The 26324-nt window shown below is 34.6% G+C and overlaps 1 protein-coding gene across 10 annotated transcripts in view; it reads left to right on the top strand.

Moving 5' to 3' along the window:
* The window catches only part of PCDH7 (protocadherin 7), a 421527-nt gene that overhangs the window by 6794 nt on the left and 388409 nt on the right, over positions 1 to 26324 (top strand). The window contains exon 2 of one of the 10 annotated variants that reach the window (XM_037829545.1): positions 3463 to 3921. The exons of the other annotated variants lie outside the window; for them this stretch is intronic. Coding sequence (XP_037685473.1) covers positions 3463 to 3498 — 36 coding nt within the window. The 3' untranslated portion in view covers positions 3499 to 3921. Of the gene's footprint in view, positions 1 to 3462; positions 3922 to 26324 lie in introns of those variants that run through there. 10 annotated transcript variants of the gene reach the window in all.

Here is a 26324-nt window from a genome sequence, read left to right on the forward strand (position 1 = left end):
TTTCCTTACTTGGTACTTTATTTGTGATAAAATGAAAGCGATGCCTCTTACAGTTTTCTTTCTTCATGAGAATTAGACTTTTTGAGGTGTTCCTCATAAATTCTGTTTATGGTTATATTATCAAAAGTTAAATAGCGTTGTAGAAATAAGTTTGTAAATAACAGTGCCCCCTATCTCCCCCAAACTCTATTTTTGGTTTGTTTTCACAGGCTTTAAAATAAAGGCATTCAAATAAAGCTTCTATAATTATTCTTTGACAGAATCTGAGAGATGTATTGCAGAGTTGTTGGATTTATGAAATTCACACATTAAAGAAACAGATGAAGTAGCCCAGGTTTTCATAGTTCTTACCTTTGCAGTGCAAACAAAAGCCTTTGCTTTCTACTAAATAATGTGTTTAAGTGAACAAAATATGGATCTTGGATGGAATTACTGAGATTGAGTGTCCACCTTTCCATTTTACTCTTCCTTTGCTTGGTAAGCCTGGTCCTAGTGGTAACAGTTTTGGGACCTAGAAGTACTCTGTACTTTTGATTTGTAAAATGAAAGCAACAACCATGTGTTTTTCTATGTATTTTTAAATCTCCAGTTTTCTACTAAATGTTAAATGAATTTTCAATTTTTGTAAAAAATATAATTCCAAAAGATTAATAGACAATCTAAAAGTACAGATACCACTTTGCTTATTATTTTTGTATTTTTTTTCAGTTTATCTTTGTGATGCTGATGTTTAGATAATGTACTTACTTGCGAGTAAAATATTTTATTTAGTAAATGGAAAGTAAGGGACTTTATTTTTGGCAAGAATATAAAGGCTATGTCTTGGATAGACATTAATTTTAAAATCTATTTGTAGCCAGCTGATCCTAAAAGTTATTCAAGAAAAAATTCATATTAACTCTAGTGACAGTTTTCCTTGTGTAAAGAACGGCTGAATTAAAGTCTGAACAATGTTCTTTCTAACTGATCAAATTATGTTCAATGTATGCATTGTATACTTAGTAAAAAATACAGCAGAACTTATTTTTTTTAATTACTTGGATTTTGGAAGCAAATGGATGACTTGCCACCATCAATTAGTCTAAGTACTAAGAAAACTAATAATCAATTTTATTTGTGTATATATATTACACCATATATATTATAGTGGAAAGGCATCTCTCTGTAGTGATGCAAGCTACAGCTTCCAGTTTTAATTTTAAGCGTAATTTCTAAAATATGCTTCTCTTGTCTATAACCAAGGGCATTTTTAAGAGGCACAATGAATCTATATATGCTGGTGTTTCTATTAATCAGCTTCATTTATCATATGAGGGGCTATTAACTGCTGAAACTTAGGCCTTATCTTTAGCAACATTAACTGGAGCTCTGAATGTCTATGAAATAAAGAAAGATCATCCACTGATTTGATCTGCAATGAGAATACAAATTTATATGGAAGTACATGCTTGACAATTTGAACCTTATACAAACTTACCCCAAGTCAGTTTCAAGATTTCAAGTAAATCATACAGCTGGAAAAATATAGCAAAATAATTCTCTCTTGCCATCTTTCTATCTTTAAGTATCATATGTGAGAAAGCATGCATGTGGTATATATCACAAACCCTCTCTTTCCCCATAGGCACATCACAAGCCCCTAGATGTATTTGTATATACCAGCTGTGGTGTCTTCATGCTTTTGTTTCAGTGTATTATTTGTTAATTGACATGTGCAGAATATCTGAACTTTAAACACTTAAAAATCAAAGTAAAATACATTGTAATTAACAGCTTAATTTCTGAATGTCAAATCATTTGGATGACCACATTTTAGAATTAAAAATGATCTAATTTTACAGAAGAGAAGACTGAGGCCCAGCATGGCAAAGTAGTTTGATTAAGATCACAAAATCATCAGAGATATAAAATTTGGACTAGAACATAAGTCAGGGAATGCCGAGTTCAATGCTGTTTTTTATTTATCATACTACCCTTAGGGAAAAACATAATTTTTCTAATTTTCTCTGCATATATTTAAGTAGCTATAGAAATCTGTTGAGATTTACTTACATATCTATAACTCTTTACATTTGACTGGGAAGATTAATGCTTTTATTATAGAACATAAATCTGCTCTAGACTCTAGTTCTTATATGTAAAATTATCACAGGGAAATTATAATTCAAATTTCAGATTTTTATGGGAAATTAATTCTTCTTTTCTTCCTTTATGTAGGATAGCAAGTGATGACTTACATTAACGTAACTTAAAATGGTTTAGAATATATATTCAACAAGTTAATTGATGTAATTTCTAACTTTAGAAATAGAACATAGGTAATAAATATAAGCTCCTAGCTAGCATTTAGTATGTCCTCAATAAAAATGTAGTTTTAATGGAAAACACACACACACACACACACACACACACACACACATATTTGAAACTTTCTGTGCATTATAGTTGGAATTATCTTTTACCTTTTCCACTAATATTGGCTTCTGGGCTCCCTTGCATTTTGACAACTTTGCAGATGTACTTTACAGCATCTTGTGTGCACAACAGTGAACTAATTTTCCCCTCTAAGTTTCTTGTCTAGTCAATTTTTAGAAGAATGTGACATTGTGTCATTTGTAAGTTGGATCTTCCTTGTTAGACAATTAGCCAACCTACTGTATCAGATTCTAAATTAACATATTGATGAAATATAGATTATTGAATTTATAAATTAAAATATGCAATCTGAACGATTTAAAAAAGCGAAATATGTCATGAAAAAGCCATTGCTTTGCCATAGCCACCAATGTTATTAGACATTTTAACATCTTTTCTTTTTTTGGGGGGTAGGGTGGGATGGGTTTGGAAGTTATGTTGGAAATTTAGTATAATACTTATTTAGAACACTTATGTTTAAACTGTATATCCAATTTCTAGACTACAGCAAGTCTTTTTTCATTTATTTACGATGACTCTAGAAATAGTAAGATCTGTTCATACATATCTTGAGAAAGCTTTTTCTTTCTTCTTTGCTTTTTTAAAGCCCTTAGAATCTGTTCTAAAGTAGGGACTCAGTTGCAGTACATTACACAGTGCTTTATTTAGCATTAGTGTTGTGGGAGAAATCACATTCCAGGAAGAACTGAGCTGAAACCACTAAAACTAATCTTAATTATCACTTCTGGTGAATTAACTTTTTAAAGGCAGAATAAAGGTTTATTTTCAAGATTTTAGTGATGTTTGTATTGAACTCTAATGCTGTGTACAAACAAAAAACTATTAAAGCCTCCAAGTAGGCTACATCTGACAAGTTAACATTTTTTTTTCCTGAGCATATTTATTATTAACAAACACATAATTTGCAAATGAAAATTCTCTGCTCCAAAACCTCTAAACCTCATTCCAATTGGGCATAAGACTTTGGGAGAAGTTTCTTTGCCAGATTTTTTTTACCTGCATAAATCTCTATTTTCCTTCTTTCAGATGCGTCTACATCCATACATTACTGTGTTTGGCTGAATTCCACTCTAATATGATGCTGCTTTATGCACCATCCTGTGATGACATTGCTACTCCGAAAGCTGCTGGAGCCTGTCCTTGGCCGTGGGGTGTCAGCCAATCACTGCTTGTTCCACTTATTGTGCATTTTATTTTCAGTTTTTTCTCATATAAGGAAAAATAGTATTGAAATAAATAAACTTACAAAAGGAACAGTATTAATACACAGACGTGCTACTAATAGATGTCTAAGTCATCAGGAGCTCCATTCCTAGAGATGTGAATAGCAGAACTTCGTAGTGAAGTTTTACAAAAATCCGAAAACATATTTCAACAATAATTTGAAGACTTTGACTTTGGTGAACAGACAAAATTAAGTCCATTGCATCTTTTTCTATAATACATTAAATATATACTTCGAATAAAAAACAAAATTGATCACTATTTCTTAAATGTCATGTAATCATAACTTTTTCCAGGCCGTCTAGAGTTGTGTTAGAGTAAAGGGTAGTGTCTCTTTGTCATTATACATGTGTATTTCTAAATTCCATTGTGTGTGATTGTGTATGCTCCCACATAGGTGTCTGCAAGGGACAGGGGAGATATTTATAAAGAAAAATATTGTGTATAAAAGAAATTTGAGAGATTGATTTGCATTTAACATAGGCATAGCATGGATTGATTTTCTTTCATCTTAAAACATTGACCAAAGTATCTATTGAATTTTAAAGTTTTTTTTTGGTCATACTCCTGAAAAGCATTTAGAACTTTTCAGTTGGACTCACTGAGATTAGTGGAGTCGCATTCAGGAAGAATACGTGGCTTCCTGTTTTTGTGCATTAAACGCAAGCAGTTTCTGAGAATTCTGCATGTTACGTATTATTGAGAGAACGAGTGACCAAATAACTGTAGTTGTAAATAAACTTAGTTATAAAAGTACTCTATGTAAATCAGGCAATTCTCTGGATGGTCTTTATAACTCTCTGTGTCTGTATATTTATGTCTCTATTTGTTATTGTGTATGTTTTTATTAATGTGTCTGAAAGTGTGTTCTGTATTTAAAGTTTGATAATTTTGTAATTCAGTTACCATATTACTTGTGCTATAAAGTGTTCCCCAAGTTTTGAAATATTGCCTAAGAATGCCAAATTCTGAAGATGTTTTGGTGGATCGCAAATTCTCAAGATGTTTTGTTGAATCATTGTCAATGTAGTAGCCCTTTAAAGAAACAGAAGAAATATTGAAAACAACACTAAAGTGTGAAGTGATAGAAAATGCACTTAACCCATGAAAATTCCTAATGTATATTTAAGGTCTTTTATTTTATTAGCTGTTAATAGAAAATTTTGAAAGTGTCAGTGAGAATATGATGAGGAAAACCCTGTTATTCTCCACTTCTCATTTTGTTTTAAGCATAAGAACCAGTGGAATAAGCTGGTGAAAATAGCGTGTATCACTTTCTATTTTTCAGAAACAGTTCCTCATCCCCCAGGAGTACACTTCATTAGATATGCTTAAAATGTGAGTCCTGTAACAAACCACATCAATGCAAAAACAAATTATATATAAAACAAGAAAATCCAGATTGTTGGATTAATGTAATGTGCAACTGCATAGAACGAATACTCATTAATACCTTCACAAAGAAGAAGATTCTAAGTCAGCATTTTATAAATTCGGCAACACATTATTGGGGCATGAAATCAATTTAGTGGGTCTGTACCACAATTAGAAATATAGGAAGTTAAATGGAAAAATTCAGATTATGTCATCCTAAGAGTGACTATCATTTGATGAAAGTTTTGTTTCAGATGCATTTGTGTACATGTGTGTTTTCCTATTCTTGGTTGCTATAGTTAAATATATTTCTACGTATGTTTGGTGTAGGACATGAGAGCCATTTACTATTATGATTGGAAAAACATAATAAATCAAAGCAAAAATATTACTAACAGTCCCAAGGATTCTAGCATATTACTAAACTGGATCAGAATGATCAACAGCATGCTTATTACAGCAGCATTCATTAACAGAAAAAAGCTTTGGAGAAGTCTATTATCATTCCCCTGCTTTTCATGCCCCCCACCCCCGCCTTTTTTTTAACCTTTGTACAGGTTGCCATTCGTTCATTGTCCAGGCACTCACTTTTCTCACACCCCACAGCCCATTTGTTACCCACCTAAGGTCTCTTGAGCGCTGTCCTTTGTGATCACTGGAAGTTCCCTTTGATGGAGGAGGCTGACAGACACAAAACAACCTACACATGACTGTGACAGATACAGAACAACCTACACATTGCTCTATATATTTTAGCCTTTGGCATTTTATTTTAAAGTATAAAATAATAATTATTCTCCATTATGAAACCTCAGGAGGAATATGAGAATGCTTGAGACTGGTCTATCTAGAGCAGTTCACTCATTAGATAAGTGTTTTGTTTAAATACAGCTAATATCAGCATTAGTACTGAGTAGGCAGAGAATAATAAGACAGATGTCCTCATGGAATTAGCATATTATAAGGAAGATTACAGAGCAGATGAATGATAGTTTATATTTACATCATTCTTCTTGAATTTCAAGCATTTCATACATGTTGCTCATTGGATCGTCAGACAAATTGAGAAAAGACGGCATTATTTCTGAGGAAAGTAATTAAACAGCTTTTTCACGATTTTGATGGAAGTAGCTTAAAGACTTTATAAAGCCTACTATGAAGAAATATCTGGTCAGCATTTGAGACTACTGACAGCATTCAAGGGACTTTGTGTCTTTGAATACAGTAATATTGCAGATGGATCTGGGCAAAATCTTCCCCAACGATACCCAAAACAGGCACAGTTTTTTCAAATGTTTGCAGCCGCCCAGACTGCATTTTCAAACTTAAAAAAAAAAAAAAAAAGAAAAAGAAAGAAAGAAAGTCCCGTGGGTATAATAATTTGGACATCTAATTAGCTGGATTTTTTAGATAGTACCCCTTCTATCATATGTTATGAAACCTCTCAAGAAGTAAGTATATCACTTTAACCCTAACTTAATTCTTGGGACTATTTCCAGACAACCTATCAAGGACGTTTAAAAATGGTTCAACATTTTGAAGTATTTCTCTGGGAGTAATTTTCTATCTGTAACTCGGCAAATTTTGTGTTTGTGTGTGTGTTAGGATTTTTTACCCATTCATTTTGTAGAGAATATATTGATTTGTAATATTTTTAAGGCACAGTGCAAGGCTTTGGGGTGAGATAAAATGATGACTAGAACAAGGTCCCTACCTTTATGGATAAGACAATGCAAAAATATTGTACAAAAGTCAGGCAGGAATACATAAAGCTCAGAGGGGCTGGTCCAGGTTTGTCTTGTTTGTTACTGTATTTCCAATTCCTGGTAGAAGCCCATTATATAGGAGGTTCTCTTAAATCTTTGTTGAAGGGCCTGGCTTTGGTGCTGGCCATTCTTTAGTTCCAGCCACGCTGAATCACTGGAATATGGTGTGGCCATATATCAGGCTCTGAGAGCATCCTGCTGGGCAGGTGTCTCCAGGATGAAAGGCTACCTGCCATGTTGGCCAGGGTCCCTGCCTGCTGTGCCTGGTGTCTGACTGTTATTTCAGTAGTGAATGACCAATTTCTTGATTTTCCTTCCTTCCTTCTTCTCCCCTGGTGGTAGCATAAATACCAAACCTTTAAAAAAAAGAAAAATAAAGCTAAACTAAAGCAAAGGTTTAAGGTAAGTAAGGGAGGAACTGGTCACACAGAAGGCTTTGGACATGTTGAAGAACCATGTGAATGTCTGGGTTCTCAGTACCTTTCTAGAAATCCTTATCTGGTGAAAAATAGATACCTGTCTGCCCAAACACATGCAAGAGTCTCCATAGTCAACTTATATTTTCCTGCAGATACTATTTATGCTCTGTGCCAACCCATGCTCACTGATGAAGGATGAATTTCAGTTTTGGTGAATTTCTCATAGTGAACAGTCATTGTTAAAGGTGAGAGCCGGGGCATGTCTGTAAAGTGAAAGGTTCTCTTGGTTTAAGAAGGGAAGAACCCCAGAAGAGGGATTATGCCTTTTCTTGGGCAGTGAGAGGGGAGCTGAAAGCAGAAAAATACCCTGCAACTCTAAAGCACTCCTAAGAAGCCTGGAATAGTCTAAAAAGCGCCTCTTTTAAAATGCAAACGACCTCTGAAAGAGTTCTTTGGCACACCTTGGTGTAAATTACTTTAAGCAGATAACTAGGTCAGCAACTCTGGAAGATCAATAGCCCTTAAGAAGTGGGGATTTTGATTAAGGCAGTGAGGAAGCTCCAGCAGCCTTCAGTAGCTTAGAAGACTGAGAACTCCCTTAAGGCGCGGAGTGTCTGGAACTCCAAAGTCCAGGTAGGAGGTTGGGAGGTAGGGTGAAATTCTATCAGGGAAGGACAGGAAGGCCTGAAAAGGCAAGTGTTTGTGGCCTTGAATTTTGGCCCACTGCCCTGGTTATCATTAGTGTGGCACTGAACATCATGGCCTGATATGATCACAAGATAACTGTAAAAAATAGTAAGCCTCCACTTCCTTTATTTTGGTTTTTATCTTCAGTCTAGGGTATCCAATCCAACTGCTCTGTTTCCACTTTCTACTCCTGTACTTTGGGGAGAAAGAGAAAAAATAAGGGGACAGAAAAGAGGGGAACAAAAAAGAGGAGCTATGGCAATATCCCAATATTTTTAATATTAGGCTACTGTAATTAAAATAGTTGCCACTTATTAACACCTATTATTGCTATCAAGTTGTTATTCCAGTTAATTTGAGGAAACTGAGGCTTAAAGAGTCTAATAAGAGCATTTTTTCACTCTTGGAGGAAATTTTAAAAAATATAGCCATTACAAATGATAACAATCTGTGAAATGTTGAAGGCAGACTATATACAGAGGATCCCCTAACACCCCCAACTCCTTTCTAGTTGGTTATGTGGACTAAATATTTCAAGTCTTTGAGAGTTAATAGATCTCATTTAATTAACTCTAATCATTTAGGAAAGAAAGAAAGATTAGAAGGAACTAAAATATTTTTAATGAAAAGTCTTGTGATTATTTCATAATGTGGTGTTGGTCCTGTTAACCCAGTGAACATTGATTTTAAATATGTTTTAAAATGCAGATTCACTTGCTTCATTCTCAGAAATTCAGTTCCAGTAGATTTATACAATGGCCCAGAAACTCAAATTTTTAATATTTTTTCCCATTCTCAGTTCTGATGTACATGGTAGGTGAAATCACAAAACCTCTGGGTTACAACCCCTGAAATTCCCTACTTCTCTTACTGGTTTACGCTTGTAAGGGCTGGGATGACATAGAAAACTGAATCTGGACAAGGCAATTGGAAAATATGCCTTATTTTATCTTAGCTCTGTCACTTTTTATCTTAGCTCTGTCACTGACTGGCAGTGTGACTCTGTGTAAACCTCTTCACGTCTCAAATATTCCTTTCTAAAGTGAGTGTAAAGTCCTTCTTCTGATCGAGCACATGACAGTGTTTTATGAGGGTTACAGAAAACACTGGGACTTTGTAAAGCACTATTATAACTTAAGATAATATTTCTAGTTACATCAAATTTTTCTAAACCTTTTTTTAGGTGCCTTCACACTTTCAGAATATTTTCACTACCTGATATATTTTAAAAAGTGTTTCTTCTTAATTTGTTACAAAACCACCTGTTTGAAACCCCATCAGGTGCAACAATGTGAGTGGCCCTCTAGGCACTGGACATCTTGAATAGTGAAGAAAGTGAGGTAATAGCTTATTGGAATAAAGAAGGTAGTTTAGGAAAAATTCACAACAGTTTGATATCCTCCATTTTGACAGTTTTTTTTGTTTTGTTTTGTTTTGTTTTGTTTTTAATTCCATCAGTTTTTAACAGTTGTTTCTTCTTGCCATGCAATCCTTCCTGGGAATTAGTCTTTTACTACTCATGCCCATCTTTAAACATTAACAGCTATCATTTTTTTTTCAGTTTTTATTCCTGCCAATTACTGTGCCAGGAATACTGTACTATTATTACCATATTAAATGTGTAACTGGGAAAAAACAAGCTGGAGCCTCTCCTGATACCCATTATCTCCATCACTGCCACCAAACCCGACCACCACCACCAATGACTACCTTCTCCAAGCTCCTCCAACATACTTCTCACTCCAAATCTGAGGATTTTTGTTATTATATGATTTCTGATAGATATGAATTTGCTTTACATATGTAGGCTTTTGTGTGTATTTTGTTCTAGTTTACAATAGCTGCCAGGAATTCTCAGCAAGTTTAGTGGAAAGAGTCCATTGCTGGTCTGAAGAATACATTGGCCTGGACCATTATTTCCTCACGAGCTTGTCGTTACACTCAGGAAGGTATACTGTTCATAGGAAAGTATACTTTTCATTTTAGAGGAAGCAGTCCCTCTCTAGATGAGCCCCAAATGACTACCTTGTTGATGTGTGTTTGAAATCAGTGAAAAATTTGTAAGATTTCTATAGCTTTTGAGAAAAATAAATGAATCTATACTATATATGTGTTGCATAAAATTGAAACATTTTTAGCTTATTACATCTAAAATTTTATTCACATCATTGAATGCTTTCTGCAATTTTGTGTTTTCATGGAGATTTGTGATATTAAAGAATATCTTAGCTGTTTTAATTTTTGCCACCCAAGAAGTATATGTAGGTTTATTGGTTAATGCAAAAACACTATTTAGAAAAACAGTCCAAAAATAATTCTACAAATATGTGAGAGTTCTTTTTTTTTTTTTTTAATGACAGCGTTACTTCTTAGTATTAAATGTCTAGGGTATTTTCAGTATTAAAATCCATATGAATAGTGATCAGAGTTATGTGGTGAAGGGGACTCTGTTGAAACAGCAATGTAGGTGTAATAACGCCTCTTTCCTAAGAACACTATCTATGGATTATCCCACTGTTCTGAAGTGGGTCTGATTTCTCATGGCATATGGAAATTACCAAGCACAAAACCGAGGCTGGTACCACAGTGTGAGTGACTGTTCACTAATTGTCATTACATGTGTATGCAATAAATTTTCCTTTGTGAGACAAATACATGGATGAATTGATGATTATGATTTTTTCTCCCATTTTTCTATTTTTTTTTAAAAAATTAATGCAGTTAAAAATTCATATGATATAGTGCATAATGAATAGCCTGGGGACAAAATATGTGTCCAGTGTGATGTATAAAGTAAAGACTTGATTAACGTCATACAGGATAAACTCATCAAAGCCAGAGCAGGAGCATGCCCTCCTTTGTGTCCCTTAGTCAAAATTCCTAGGCAACCAATCATAACAGCAACTGAATAGATTTTTCCTAAGAAGTACCTTTTCAAGCTTTTAGATCTAATTTTACATTTGAACCTCTACATTTAAAAACAGAAAGGTAAACATTTTCCTTGTTCAAGGAAATGGCAATAATTATGGCATAAACTTAAAAGATTTTTAACATTTAAATCTTTTCAGTATATTTAACTATTGAGAATAAGAATTTATTTTAGATACAAAGTTGATAGAGCATCAGAATATAAAGACGGTTATGTCTATTATTTCAAAATCTGATGCAGATTCTGTTAGATCAGGAACATTACTAGTTACTTTGATAGTAAAATTTCTTGGCCTTTTTCTTTAATTTTTTTACTTTGTAATAGGAAACTAGTGTGTGTGTATGTATAGCTATGTGTGTATATGTATATGTATTATATATGTAGGTGTATATATATGTGTGTGTGTGTGTGTGTGTATATGTATAATGAATCCAATGTAATGTAGCCGACATTTCAGAAAGTGAGTGACTACTATTTACTTCTTATGTGTGAGACACTCCTTGTAGGCACTGGAGAAACAGAAATGAACAGAAATAAATGAAAATCTCTGACCTCATGGAGTTTCCGTTTTAATGGGATATTGCATATGTAATAATAGCCAAACTTACATTACACTATTATATTCTAGACACTGGTCAACGTATTTTACATATATTAATTCACTGAATAGGCACAAGGACCCTATGAAGCAGCTCCTTTTATTATCTTTGTTTTGTATATGAGAGAACTGTTGTTCAGAGAAGTTAAGTGCTTTGTTCCTGGTCACACAATGTAAAGCGGGAGAGCTGAAGTTCAAGCACAGTCTGGCTGCAGAGGCTGCACTCTCTCAACAACTGTGCAAATGTGAAGTTGGGTGAATATGTCTATTTTATAGCCAGCTAGTTCTGTGAGAATGAAATTGGATTCACTTGCGTCTCTTAAAGGCTTCAGTGATAATTCAACCTTGCTATTTTAATACCTTTTACTATGGTCTTGAAATTAGGTCCCTTAGCCCAATTTTTCTTTTTAATAGTACTACCTTAACCTTAACCAAAGTTCACATCAAAGATGGGAAGGTAGAAATTAGGATTAGTCAGCATTTCCTCTTTCTTCCCTCTATCCACCCTATGCTTTTTGGAACACATCATAAATACGTTAAAGAATTTTGTTATTTCATTTCAACATTTTTCATTTCTGCAGTCTTTATATATCTGCTTTGTAAGTTACCAGTACAGGTAGGTAGAAATATATTCATATTTTTGTGAATGGCCATTCAATTCAAGATAGGAAATGCCTTATTATAGATAATAAAATTTTAACTGGGAACATTTAAAGATATTATTTTGTTAACCTTTTACAAGGAAAAAAACAAAACAAAACATGTTTTCTACTTAGAGTTTTTTTTTAAGCTTTTCCAAATGCTTAAAAGAAACCAAGTGAAAATCAATTTCCCATGAAAGATTTTCTGTCACTTATTCTGCTTTTATATTAGGTGCTCATTATTGAATATTCAATTAAAATATGACCTATACTATTTCACAGTTATTCTCTTAACATCTATTCTTATCATTCTATTATCTTTATCTAAAATTTATATAAATTTCATCATGAGACACATTTTCAGTCAGCTAGGAACTGGTGAGTAGCATCAAAGTTCATCTGAAGTTGATTATTTTGGAAGAAATGGTGCACTAGTATTTTGTTATGGTGCACTAATATTTGTTTCTTAATGGGTCGATGAAGTTTTTTTCATTTTAGGATATTTTTGTATTTCAATGGATTTCTGAAAATATGTATTTTTGTAGCAAAATTGTGGGCTTTATTAAATAATTATCTCCATTTACATATTATCTGAATTGATCTAAGTATTACGGAAATGATTTACAATTTTTAAACTGCATAACTAGTGAATCAAAGTTTGAAGGCCATTGTTTCTACAGTCCACTTAAGTATTTGTGGAATTTTATTTCTCAAACAGTAGTTACTAAAAATATTGCCAGCATAGCAGTTATTTCCTGCTGATGGAAGGGGACTATACTTAAAATGATTGAAAGGTAGCTAATCTGCTTCCAGGCCTCAGCTGGATTCTTACAACAGACCACCTGTTTACCATTCTCCGAAAAGAGTAACTCCCATTTGGTAACAACTGCTTTTCCAAACTCTGGAAGTTAATTAGTGTTTTTATTGGCTCACTAAATCTGGGCATCTTAAATATATTCTAAAGCACTAGATCAGTACAGCAAAGTGGAAGCTGTAACAATTAAGTTCAAATTAGAAAACTTTTCAATCTAGTGTCTGAAAATGAACAATCTTTACGAATCCATAAACTTCATTGTGGATAGTGATACAATTTCAAGGGATGGAAAAGAGAAAAAAGAGACAGAATGCAGTATTTGACATAACCACATTGTAAAAGCTTGGTGAAATATAAGGTGCAGTTGGTATATTTTATATCACCTTAACAAATGTTTCCGGGATACATCTTGTGAGTTTTTTTCTTATTCACTCAGGCAAGTCAGAATTGTTTTCAGTCACCAGTAATAGTATGAATACTTACCTTACACAATAAGCAAGTAATAAAAATGCATGCTTAAGAGTTCTTGAGAACTTATGGCCATTAATTTTGAACTTTTGGTTGTACTCTTGTAAAGCAGTTGTTGCTAGACAAAAGGCAGAAATCCTAACGGCAAACAAGCATTATAATCATGTAACAGTTCTGGTTAGCCTGAGAAAGGTTTACTGAAGAACTTAGAAAATTTCTCCGTGTTAGTTCTACTGTATGTTTATGGCTGCAAATACTCTATTACATTGATTGCTAATCATTGATATAAGCACACCTTGGGGATTTAAAGTGCTTGCTGTCCCTATTGTCATGTTACAGTTAATGGAATAGCATATGTACACTGAACGAAGAACAGATTTGAGTGTAAAAACAAAATCGATCCATATATGGTACTTGTATAATTTACATAATACTCATCTGTGTATGTTTCTCTACTGTCCATCAGAAATGTTCAGTTCTACATTTAACCACAAGAATATACTATGCAAAGAAAATGCCATTTGTGTGAATCTTAACAGAGGAAAACCAGCAACATGTCTAGCCCTTAATTCTTGTGTCATGCATAGTTATGCAACTTATCCTGTGTTCAGAGATGACCTTTTGGATCTTTTTCGATCTCTAGCATTAGTAAGAACTAAAAGAGTGCTGCCAATTGAGCTGTGTGACTCTTTCATTTATTTATTTTTTGATTATTTTTAATATTGTAATGGAAGAAATTTTTTTATACTACTTCATATACACAGATCAAAATACAGAAATTTCATATCTAAAAAATTATTTACCATGTAACCTGGCTTCACCTTAGGGGGTACAATCTGACTGGGAGGCAGATGTAGATTTTAAGAATTGGTTGGTCTTAAACTCTGTGTCAAGCAAGTTACTCATTTTTGTTAATCCATTACTGTAACTTTTAATTTAATATTCCATGGGAAATGTAGAAATTGTAAAATCAAGCAGTGAATATTGGATATGATGAATATTTTTTCTTTACATATTATGGTAACAAACTTTCATTGGGAGGATGGAGGGGATTTAAAAAAAAAGGTGAAGTAAGTGATTCCAAGAGCTGAAGTGAAATATTTTCTAGAAGAATTAGTTAAAAATAAAACAATATCTTGTTACCCAAAATAGGAGAGTTATGTTGTCACATTTTATTCCTAACACTCACTTGGAGTTGAAGACATGTTATTTTATCACGCTGAGTAAAAGCTGAAATCTTATTGACCAAGGACAAAAATATGTTTCAGAATAGAGAGGAAAGTCTCAATTTACAAAAGGAAAAAAAAATCAATGATTTTTCTCAGGGGTCCAAAAAATGTTTGGTTTATTTCTTTTTTTATCATTTAAGCTGGTTTCTTTCTGGGCCTTTTCACTGAATAATTGAAAACAAAGGGGGTGGGGAAGGGCATTTTTCATCAAAGTCAAAAGATAGGGAAAAAAAAAAACCACTAAGGAAATATAGATAAGAAGTTGTATTTTTCTGTACTTTCATGATTGCTTACATTTTCCCCTAACGTTATTGTTGATAAGATCTGAAAAAATATAAAGCCCTTAAGGAAAATGCTAGGGAATAAAACATCCTGTTCGCTCGTCATGCCTCCTTTCAAACACACATACATTACTAACAATACTATAACGTTTAAAACCTGTTTTTTTGGTAAGGAGAGTCATATAATTACCTTTGTAAGCAATAAAATAAGTCAGTTTATTGAGCATTTTAAGGCATATTGGCATTTTTGAAGCTGTTTTCAGAAAAAGTATTATTAACCAACTCACTAGATTTCTAGTTGTGGAAGAAGATTGCTAGAATAATGACTTAAGCAAAGTGGAAATTCTGCAGTTGGTATCTTCCTGAAAGACATCAAATTGCAGGCAACCTGTATCTCGTTTAATCCCTCAGCATCTCTGTACAGCAGAAGCAAGTTATGATAGTCTGAAATGTTGCTCTTTTCTTTCCTCGGTGGTCTGCTATAAGATTTTTGTGCTTGCTCTGTCTTCATTTTTCCTGCCAAACAGGCTGAATTTTCCAACTGTCTCAGAGGGAGGCAGAAGTCAGTAAGTACTGAGCAGCTGAGTGATAAGAAGATTGTAAACACTAAATATTTTTTCAGCTTCAGTATCCCAGCTGCATTAAGAAAGGTATAAAGTACTACCAAATTTGGGAATTTGGTTTTTTAATCATCAGGTTTCCAATACTCCCTGGTAACTTAACTAAAAATCACAAAAAGCAGGGGCAGAAGTTGAAGTTTGCCTAAGATGTGTTCCCATGTGCCTACAAACATTTACTGGTGTGATTATAAATAAGGATGGGGCCCTAAAATGTACTGGGATTTACACATCCAAATGAGTATTCATTCATTTAACCCTTAATTATTTATACTAGGAATATAAAGTGGGAACTCACAGTCTTATGGCGGAAACAGACTTGTAAAGGGATAATTATAATCTAGTATGATAAGGGTTATAATGGAAGCTATTGGTACCCTGGGGAGGGAGTTACTGATTCCTAGGAAGGTTGACAATTTGCTTCATAAGGAAGTTTGTAATGTGGCTTTGATTTCTTTCTCCTGCATCAGCCCTGCATCAGACTTGAGACCTTGGCTATAGAGCATCAACCATTCGCATTGGAGCTGAGGGGGAATATATTTTCCTTCACATCCCATTATTTACATTCAACAGCTTTTTTGTGTTTTTGTTTTTGTTTTTCTAATAGATTTTCTCTTTAATATTATCAGAACCAGTTAATGAGCAATTCAGTTAGTCTCATTGCTTTTTAGACATTCTATGAGTTTGACACAAGCTGAACATATTCACTGTGATCGCTCTGAATTCTTCATATTTGGCTCTGAGTAGCTTTTAGTAACTTCTAGATGTCAAACCACCTTCAAAGGGGAACTATTACCACCATTGAAGAGATTTAAAGAAAACAGGCACATTCTCTGAAGCTATTTGCAAAGGAGGAGTTACATAGAGGTTTTAATCATGGCAACAACACTGGAATGTTTACATCCTTCCAAGCCAACTTCTTTGAAAAACACAATTCGTTTGAGTCATAGGCTATATTTTCCTAAGAATAGTCAGTCACATAACCTTATAGTTACACCTTGTATTTTTTATGCATTGATTGTATAAACTCTTCTAAGCCTAGGAAAAGTTATGATGATATGTATATATCTTTACTATTTCTAATTACTTTTAGGTGTTTTTTTATTTCTTCTACTGCATTCCTTTTCACCCAAGCACCTATTATATGTTCTATTAATACCAATACTTGCTATCAGCTGGCTTTCAGATAATACTGCTTAAGTGACTGGATGATGACAGCTTTTAAGATATTGTCTCTCCAAGGTATATTTCTATTCATGGAGGATTCTGGAAGAAGTAAAAGCCCTGGTATGAGACTTTCTGATGAACAGTCATGAAGCATCATGGCAGAATACAGAGGAATTCATTTGGAGGGAAACAATCTTGCTTAACTTTTCTTCTGTTACTCCTCATTCCTTGATCCGGTCTTTTAAAGCTGTAAATAATAATAGTCCCCTGGTTTTGTGTCAGGGTGGTAATCAGGTACACCTTATTTAGTGTTGCCACTCAGGGTCAAATTTCTCAGTTCATTTGATATCTATAAATAGTCTTCTAAAGAAAAAATATTCTTTTTGAGCAGCCTAGAGTAATTCAAGTTGTGGATTCCCTCTCCCTCCCTCCCCCAGAAAATAACAGAGGCTAACCCTAGCCTAGATGGTAACAAAGAAAATTGTCCTTGTTTGCCTTGAGGGCAAAAGACGGTAAGCAAAAACTCTAGAGGAAGATTACTTATTGAAAGAATAACCAGATTAATTTTCTTGGAATTAACTTCAATTGCAAAGAAATGCAACATAGAGGGAGGGCAGAGGGGTAGAAGCTCTAGAATGGACTTCATACTGTAGTTTGCAATCCTCTGCTTGGTATTTTGACATCTCAGCTTCCTAGTGTGTGTTTTTATTTTTGCAAGTCAACTAAAAATTTTCATTAATATAATATATATGAACTCAATAACAGTGAGGTGTGAATAAAAAAAATAGCATCCAAAAATCCTCCTCATTTTATAATCAAACATAGCATGTATTGAACATACTTATATATTTTCTTCTGTCCTGTTGCCACACCTCTGGCTTTATGACATATGATTTCAACTTTTTTCCTTCTCACAAGCTTCAGATATATACCACAGAAGGGCAGATCTCATTCTTACTGAGTTTGGAACAGTTGATTGTGGCCCTTCAAAAGATAACTGATCAGCAGAGCCTCATTGCCTGTGTGCTGGGGGCTACATCAGACTGCTCTGTAATGGGGTATGCCCATATTAGGCAATGCTGTGCTAAGGGAAGACTGTACAAGCCTTTGTTTTTAGTTAAAAAAAATGGTCATATTTGTATTTCCTAATGTTTTATGCTCTCAGCTTTTGCCAATTTCCTGAGGCTTTGTTTTTAGTAACTTTTTGATATTTGCCCCATTTTCTTTCTACAAAACCATGCAGAATCTCTAATTCTCTGAAGGCAATGGTTTGAGCTAATGCATCTGTTGGGGTATTGTATTGAGAAGGTATTTATACTCGTGAATATTAGTGGCTTCATAAGTTAACATTTCCAGTGACTTTTTGTAGGAATTGGAAATAGACTTGATGCAAAAAAAAAAAAATTATTTTAGCAGTGGTTATTTAGCTAAGTCTGGGTGATGAAAGAGTTTTGTTCTTCCATTCATCATTTTTTTTGTTTGTTTCTCTCTTTTTTCTTTTTAAGGTTTTTAATTATGTAGAATATGTTAAATCATAAATAGATGTTTGTTGTACTGGGCTATGGCCATATGAGGATTTAGTAATCTAATTTATAGCACTGGTATGAAGGTGAATTATTTTATGGATCAGAATAGAGCATTGTACTTAATCATTTGAATGAGATATATGATGCGTTGCAATACTCTATGTATTTCAATGTATCTGAATTATTCTTCATCATGACAATTTATATTATGGTTTTTATAGATATTGGCTGAAACAAATAATGGTATGTCATGTTATAATGTTTTAATATGCTTTATATAGCTAATGTTGAACTGCATGTGAGAAAATGAAGGCAGTGTGGTACTACACAACCAAGAGACTAATTCGTGTCCCCTGTGATTTTTGGATAATGCACCTAACCATATTTTCACATAATTTTCAGCCCTTTCTTTGGTCTTGTATTAGTTTCCTACTGCTCCTGTGGCAAATTATCACAAACTTAGTGGCTTAAAACAGCAAAAATGTATTATACTACAGGTTTGGTGGTAAGACTTTTGAAATGGGTCTCACTGGGCTAAAATCAAGGTGTTGGCAGGGCTCTTTTCCTTTCTGGAGGATCTAAGGATAAAGCTGATTTTTTTTGGTGTGTTTTCCAGCTTTTAGAGGCTGCCCATGTTCCTTGGTGTGTGGCCCCCTTCCATCTTCAAAGCCAGCCATGGCTGGTAGAGTCTTTCTCACTTGGCATCACTCTGACTCTCACCCTTCTGCTCCACTCTTACACAATTAAGAATGCTGTGATTCCATTGGGCCCACTTGAGTAATAAGGTTAATCTCCTTATTTTAAGGTCAGTTCATTAGCAACCTTAATTCCCCTTTGCCAGGTAAGGTAACATAGTCACATATTCCGGAAATCAGGATGTAGAAATCTTTGGTGGGCCATTGTTCTGCCTACCACAGGTCTGATAGCCAAACATTCCAAAACTTTGATCACCAAACTTTATAGGCCACAAAAAATATTACTTGGGCAGTCTCCAGTCAGATATTTTTGTCTATGCTGTCTCCAGAATTTATGGTTCATCAAATACATATATTTTTATTGCCTGTATTGTATCTTGCTTTTTCCCTCAAAATAATTTATTTGCATTTGGAAAAATTTAGGCACAGAAACAGTTGAAGTGATCAGTTTTATCTTTTATAAGTAGATAGATTTTGTTTCATATACACAGTCCTCAGATATTTTGAGATGTAACCAGTAATACAATTGCCAATTTAGTGATTTAACACTGAACTTTAATGAGAATGTAAGAGGGGAGAAACTTTTACAAACTATTCATTCAACTAATTAAGTGCCTATTATGTACAAACACTGATTGCTGTTGGATACAGATTTATTTAATCCAATTAGAGGTAGAGATGGGGTGAAACTAGTTTTGAGTGAGAGTAGACCTGATCTCTCTTTGGACTTCAATACCCTGATCTGAAAATTGATAACAAATGCCTGTTATGTATGAATGAATACACAGATCCTTAAACATACAGGAACTCAGCAAAGGATAGATAGTGTCTTATTCCCTTGGGTTTGATCTGGCAGTGAAGTCACTAAAGGAACAGCATGGTAGGCTTTTTTCAAGGCCAACTTTAGGGCAGAAAAGTGTAACTGTATTTGGTATTTGTCATAATTTCTCTTTCTCTCTTTAACTGGCATGTCCTGGGATTTTTTTTTTTTTTTTTAATTGCAGGATCCCATACTAAACATTACTGGGCTAATAGTTATCAACAGAGAAAAAGGGATATATTTTGAATTAGAAACCACCATTCAGTCATAGCTTCCTCAAACGCACACAGATTACCTTCTTTGTAGGTAGTGAATCTGAGTGCCCTGCACCCTTAAAAAAAAATGAAATATTGACTCTGGAGAAAAGACTCCATATCACCAAATCTTATCCATTAATGTTCCCTAAACTCCTGATGGAGGTATTATCTGCTGCCAGTTTGATTTCTGAACTTCTCACAGCATACCTGTGCTTACATCATTTCATTTCTTAAAGGCTGTTAGCAGTTTGTGTTTCCTTGTCCAAATGGGCAAATTTACAATACCTCTAAGTTTTTTTACTTCCTAGTGGTGGCGGGGTAGGGAAAGAAAGAAGGAAGCAGTTTCTGAAATCCTGAAATGTGTTATCTCTCTTGATTTAACATAAAATGATCAAATACATGAACATGCCTGGAGTTATTCTATTTTTCTATCAAAATCCTGATGGGCATTTTTGTACAAGAGCTGCAGAATACATTATCTTTGAGAGGATTCTAATTGTCAATATAACATGCCTGCAACATTATTGTTCTTGAGGAAGAAAAAGAGATAATACATGACTGACTTTATTACTTGCATTAAATAAAATGCTTGGAGAACTCTACTATGACTTTTGTATTTCATATGAAACCCATTAGCCCTGATATTTAATCACTGGCATTTAGTCAAATGGTAATACAAGGAAGTTCAGTTCAGTAAGTTTTACAAGGCAGTATGGTAACAAAGAAAATGAGACTATGATTTCGGTTGAAAACAATTCCATTCATATCATTCCTCTGTAGGATTCTCATACAAAGGATTAAAAGTTACTTTATCAATGGATTTCATTTTCTCATCTGTAAAAATAAGGATTCTAATAATATCTACAAAATTCTGGAGCTCAAATAGATGGAAGTGACTTTTATAATCCAAATTACTCTCCAAATGTTAATTATATATCTTATGGTTTTATTTGGAAGGTAGTATATGGAAAGTTCATTTGTTTTGAAATCAAGAAACTCAAAATCCAATCCAATATTGCCATTTATTAAAGATTATCTCATTTACTGTCTCTGAGCGTTCAGTAAAGCTTTTAGAAAAGAAAAACTTTCTTTTCCTTAAAGCTATTAAAACTAAAAACACCTACATTTTAGAGTATGTTTTAATGTAATTTACTATTTCATATTTTTACTATAAATGAAATAAGTATCTTTTGAGTGGCCCTTTAAAAAGTATTGGGATATAGTGTAAGCAAGAAATATGACACTGTGGTGAGCTCTAGGAAAGGCAAACTTACGTGCCTTTTATTTTCGTGGTAACGTAATGCATCCGGAAATCTAGGGATCTCAGGTATACATTAGCATTCTACATCATCTTTCCCATAACCACACAATATGAAAGCTTTGTTTGGGCTCAGAATTAATAATAATAGTAGGCTACATGTCTCAGGTACTTAGACTGTGCTTAGTAGTTAAATGTTTTATTGTCATACCCATTTTATAGATAGGGGAAATTATGCACCCAGCAATTATACAGTTTGCCCCAGGTTGCTCAGAAGGAGCCAATGTTCAATTTCAGGTGGTTTAACTTCGAAACATTTGCCATTATGGACCATGTCTTTTTCAAAGTGTCATCTATGGACCAGTCACTTACGTATTACTTGGGAAGCTTGTGGAAAATGAAGCAGGAAGCTCTAATGTCTCTGGAAATCTAATGTCACAGTTGTCTTCAAAGCTCCCTGCCTAAGTCTTCACCTTATCATAGTGTGACAACTCCTTCACTGTGATCTAATGCCTATTTTAATGATTGTAGAAAGTCATTTCCTTTCTTTTTTTTTCCAACACAGTTTTATTCACACACCATACAATCCATCCAAAGCGTACAGTTAACGGCTATCAGTGTATTCACAGAGCTGTGCTTACACCGCCACAATCAATTTTAGAGCATTTTCATAGCTCCAGAAAGAAAAGCCCCATGACCATTATACCCTGTTATTATTGACACTTAGCTTTGATGGGTACGTTTGTTACAATTGATGGAAGAACATTAAGATATTACTGTTAACTGTAGTCCATAGTTTGCATTAGGTGCATTTTCCCCCCATGTTTTACTCTATTATTAACTTCTTGTAGTTGCGATATACATTTATTCTAATTAATGGAAGAACATTCTTATATGTGTCCTATTAACCACCTTCAACATCCACAGTAGGGTTCACTGTGTTATACAGAACCTTCTTTCATACTCTAGCATTCCTTCTAGTGACATACATGACCCTAAACTGCCCATTTCAATTACAGTCATACATACAGTTCAGTGCTGTTATTTGCACACGTGATAATGTGCTACCATCACCTCTATCCATTTCCAAACATTTGCAGTCAATCTTATTAAAAAATTTTGCACAAAATATCATTTGCTTTCTTATTTTTTTTTTTAAATAAGAAATATTTTCAAGGAGTTTCCAATCCACCTATTTCTGAATGTACCCATTACCACGGGTAGTGGGCACTTTGAGGTAGGGCAATGGACACTGCTGTCATTGAAGGGAGATAAAATTGTATCAGTGAAGATGCACATGAGAACCAAGGGTACACTTAGCCAGGGTTGCTTTATGACTTCTGAGGGTCCTAGGCACTTTTGTCTTCATTGGTAATTTCTTGCATAAAGGAATATTAAAAATTATATTTTATAACTGCATTGATATTAAAAAAAAGATACTCCAGATTCAATTATCTTTATATTTTTCTTCTGGTTTTAAAAGAAATTAAAACAATTTCATTGGGCCATAAAAATAGTGTTGGCCCTAGGCCCTGTGCCTTTTGTGTCTAGTGGTTAAACAGACCCTGCATTCAAATTGGAAACATCCAGAAATCATCCATGGGGGGGAGTTTAATAAAGGGACAATTTATAAAGATCTGGGCAGAGGATAGGGAAACCACAAGGGACAATGCAGAACAGCCATTCTCCATCCGGGGTGATTTAGTTGCTCCAGGGGACAGTTGGCAGTGTTACAGCTTGGAGTGGGGGTGCTTCTTTCATCTTGTGGGGAAAGGACAGGGATGCTGCTAAACAGGGCACAGGACAGACCTTCACAATCAAGAATTATTTGGCCCCAAATGTTAATGGTTCTGAGGTGGAGAATACCTGCCCTATGGTGAGTAATAGCCATCTTGTTCCACTCCTAGGCTGGAGGGGCCAGAAAGAGGGAGCAGTTAATGGCTCAAGGAGGAGAAGCATTTGGAGAGGGCTACCCAAAGTGGCCTCTAAGCTATCAATCAGGAAACAAATGCTATGACCTTCTTCTTTCTTCTTTCACTCTGGGCCAGGATTTCCCAATGGCCAAACCCAGCAATATGCCCAGGACAAGGGACCCTTAAATGTAACCCATATAGGTCAGTGACCTGGGCTTGGAACACAGTCACAATGGATAATGGTGAGAGTGGACAGGGCAGGTGTGTGAAGGATGACACATAGACTATATCCGATACCAACCATGATCCACTCTCTCAAATTACTCTTCAAGTCACTTAGTGAGTCCAAGAAAAAAGGTTAGCTGTGGATAGATTCATCTATAGGCAGAGGGAAAAGTCAAACATGGACACAAGTTTGGAGAGGAGGAAAATTAAGGAATACATTCATAAATTAATTCTTCCCCAGGGATATTTTGGGTTTGTTTCTTATACTAAAACAGAGAAGACATTTCTTTTGCCTTTTTCTACTACATGCCTTTATCCATTTTTGTTCGTTCATTAATTTACCAAGTTACAAAGAGCAAAGACCAGATATTAGTCCAGGCACAAAGTAAAAATAAGTATGAAATGCTGCCTGCTCTGGAAGCAGCTTTGGGTGCAGCAGAAGAGATAGCTATGTAAACTAACTACTGCAACAGTTGAGGCATTTATGTATAAAGTGTTATGGCAGAGAAGGGAGATAGTAATTTTTCACTGGAATGTAGGAAGGACTTTCACTCTGAGTGACATTGAACCTGTCCTCAAGGACAAGCAGGTGCTTTCTGGACAGAGAAGCGGGAACAGTTAGTCCAAGGCTTAGAGGTGTCCTGTGTGATGGTGGAGGAAACAATGGATGATAAAGCTATGGGGTTTAGATTTCCGGGGCTTTGTGTGATGTGTTAAAATATTGAGACTGATCCTCAAAGTAGTGGAGAATCATTGGACGGGTAATGTTATGCCTGTATAAACAGATTTAATTAAAAATAGTTCCAACTTTGATATATTTGTGTGGTATGAGCCATTCAGAACTTTGTTTATAAAGTAAAATCTTTAAAAATAATGTCTTTAAATTGATATTGTACTGATTCACTTATTTCTGAGTGAATTTTGCTGTTCAGAGTGATAGCACTGAATATGTGTCCTTTGCTGTGCTATTCTGGTAAAAGAGGTTGGGGATCGGAGATCTCAGAAATATTTTGAGAATAAGGGTCCCTACTCCTTCTGTTTTTCAACTATAAATATTCCTTAAATCCTCACATGCACTGGGGAAAAAATCCTATAACATTGTCTTTTAGAAAGTTGCGAAATAATCATAATTGGGGAACATATTTAAAGAAAATTTGTAGGATATATAATTGGATCTTAAGTTGTGTATTATGCAGATATTCCCAGGTGTGACACTCTTTAAATATGAGTTCTTATATACGTTGCTTACACTCTATGTAATTTATTAATCTTTGTGTGCTTCACACAAAGCACTGTGCTTTGTAGAGTTTCAGGAACATTTTTGAATTGACCTTGTAGACTAAACTTTTGCCTATACAATTTGGTTTTGAAGGATCTTAAGTTCAGTCAATGTCTTTATACAGGGCTGTACAGTTTTTCACATGATACTTACTGTTATACCTCCCATTTGCTTGGAAAACATTTTGAGAATAAAATTAAGGACATTTTTTCACCATATAATTTCCTTCTTACCAACCAGTTTTTAAAATGTAATTTCCCCTTGTTTTGAAAAAGTAAACCTGTTGTCATAAAGGTTTTTGAAGTTAGAATATGGTTGCTGTCTATTTCATATTAAAGATGCAATTAAAATAACATGCTTGTCTTTGAGGAAACAGGAATCACATCTAGATAGTTCCTACTCTCTCACTCTTCGACAGCTGCCTTCTTTTCCCTGTTTCTTTCTCCTGTTGCCTTCCTTGGCCTGATAGAGCAGGACCATCATTTGCTCCAACACATCTCCAAACCCAGGAACTGAGGCCAGGAGTGAGGAGGTTGCAGCCATATCCAGATGTTTTTCCTCTTTAGTTCTAAACCTGATGCATGAAAGAAAAATACATGATTAATTCAGTAGTTAACTGCAATGCTTCCACCTCTCAAAATAATAAATATTAAAGTATTTTTTGATCTGAATGTGAGGTATGTTAAAAATACAAAGAAATATTTAAAATGTAGACTTTTCTTTTGCTACTGATATTTTTTTTCAAATCATGCTGAGTTCTTGTTTTTCAGTAAAGGTCAAACTCTCGGCAAGTATCCTGCAGAAGCTAGTGACAGACCTTCAACCCAGATGCTCGCACAAGCAGTCTCTTGTCTTCCCCTTACACTTAGGCTTCTTGTTTTGGTGTGAAAAATACCTGGAAAAAGGGAGGAATGTTGTGAGTTAAGGTGTATATACAGTAGATATTTAAATGTTAGGTGGAAATTCATTCTCTAAGGAGTAGGTAAATGACCTATTACTGTAGCCCAATTAAAAATATTAGGCTTCAAAATGGGAGTATTTGAAGATGATGTCATGGGTTTTCGGAAGTTCTGAGAGGAATAAAGTGTTTAGATTCTAGGAATCTTTCATTAAAATATATTAATGAAAGTGGAAGACTTCTGAGCTGACGGGTATGGGAGATAAAATACCATAAATGTCAGCAGCATGCCTGGGTGACTCTTTAAGTCATTATAAACAATGAAGGGTACTATAAAAGACAAGGTCAGAGCATTTCTCCTAACTCCTCCATACGGATTCTTTTTATTTCTGGTACACATCTCATTTCCCTTCAAGTATCTTTGACTGTAAAGGGAGAGATAACCTTTACAACTCTCTCTGTTATTGATACTGGTAGCAGAATGAAAGTCCCTCAGTTTATACATGGTTGTTGTAATCTGGGAATGGTGTCTTTTCCCATCTGGTATTATAGTTAAATTAGCAAAACATCATCTAACAAGTATATTTCACATAAATCGCAAATTTTGCTAAGTTAAGGTATGAAGGTGTATTGCAGGCAAAACTGAGACATATCTTTAGGCAGGCACTGTGTATGAACAAATAGCAGCAGGCCACGCAAAGTGAAGTCTCATGTGCCATGTGCCCCGTGGATTTTTGACACAGGGCTTAGGCAAAATTTGAGCTGGGCTTCCATGACAAAGACTTTTGAAGGCTCTTTTAGGG

The sequence above is a fragment of the Choloepus didactylus genome, chromosome 3 (assembly GCF_015220235.1).
Source record: "Choloepus didactylus isolate mChoDid1 chromosome 3, mChoDid1.pri, whole genome shotgun sequence".
Lineage (NCBI taxonomy): Eukaryota > Metazoa > Chordata > Mammalia > Pilosa > Megalonychidae > Choloepus > Choloepus didactylus.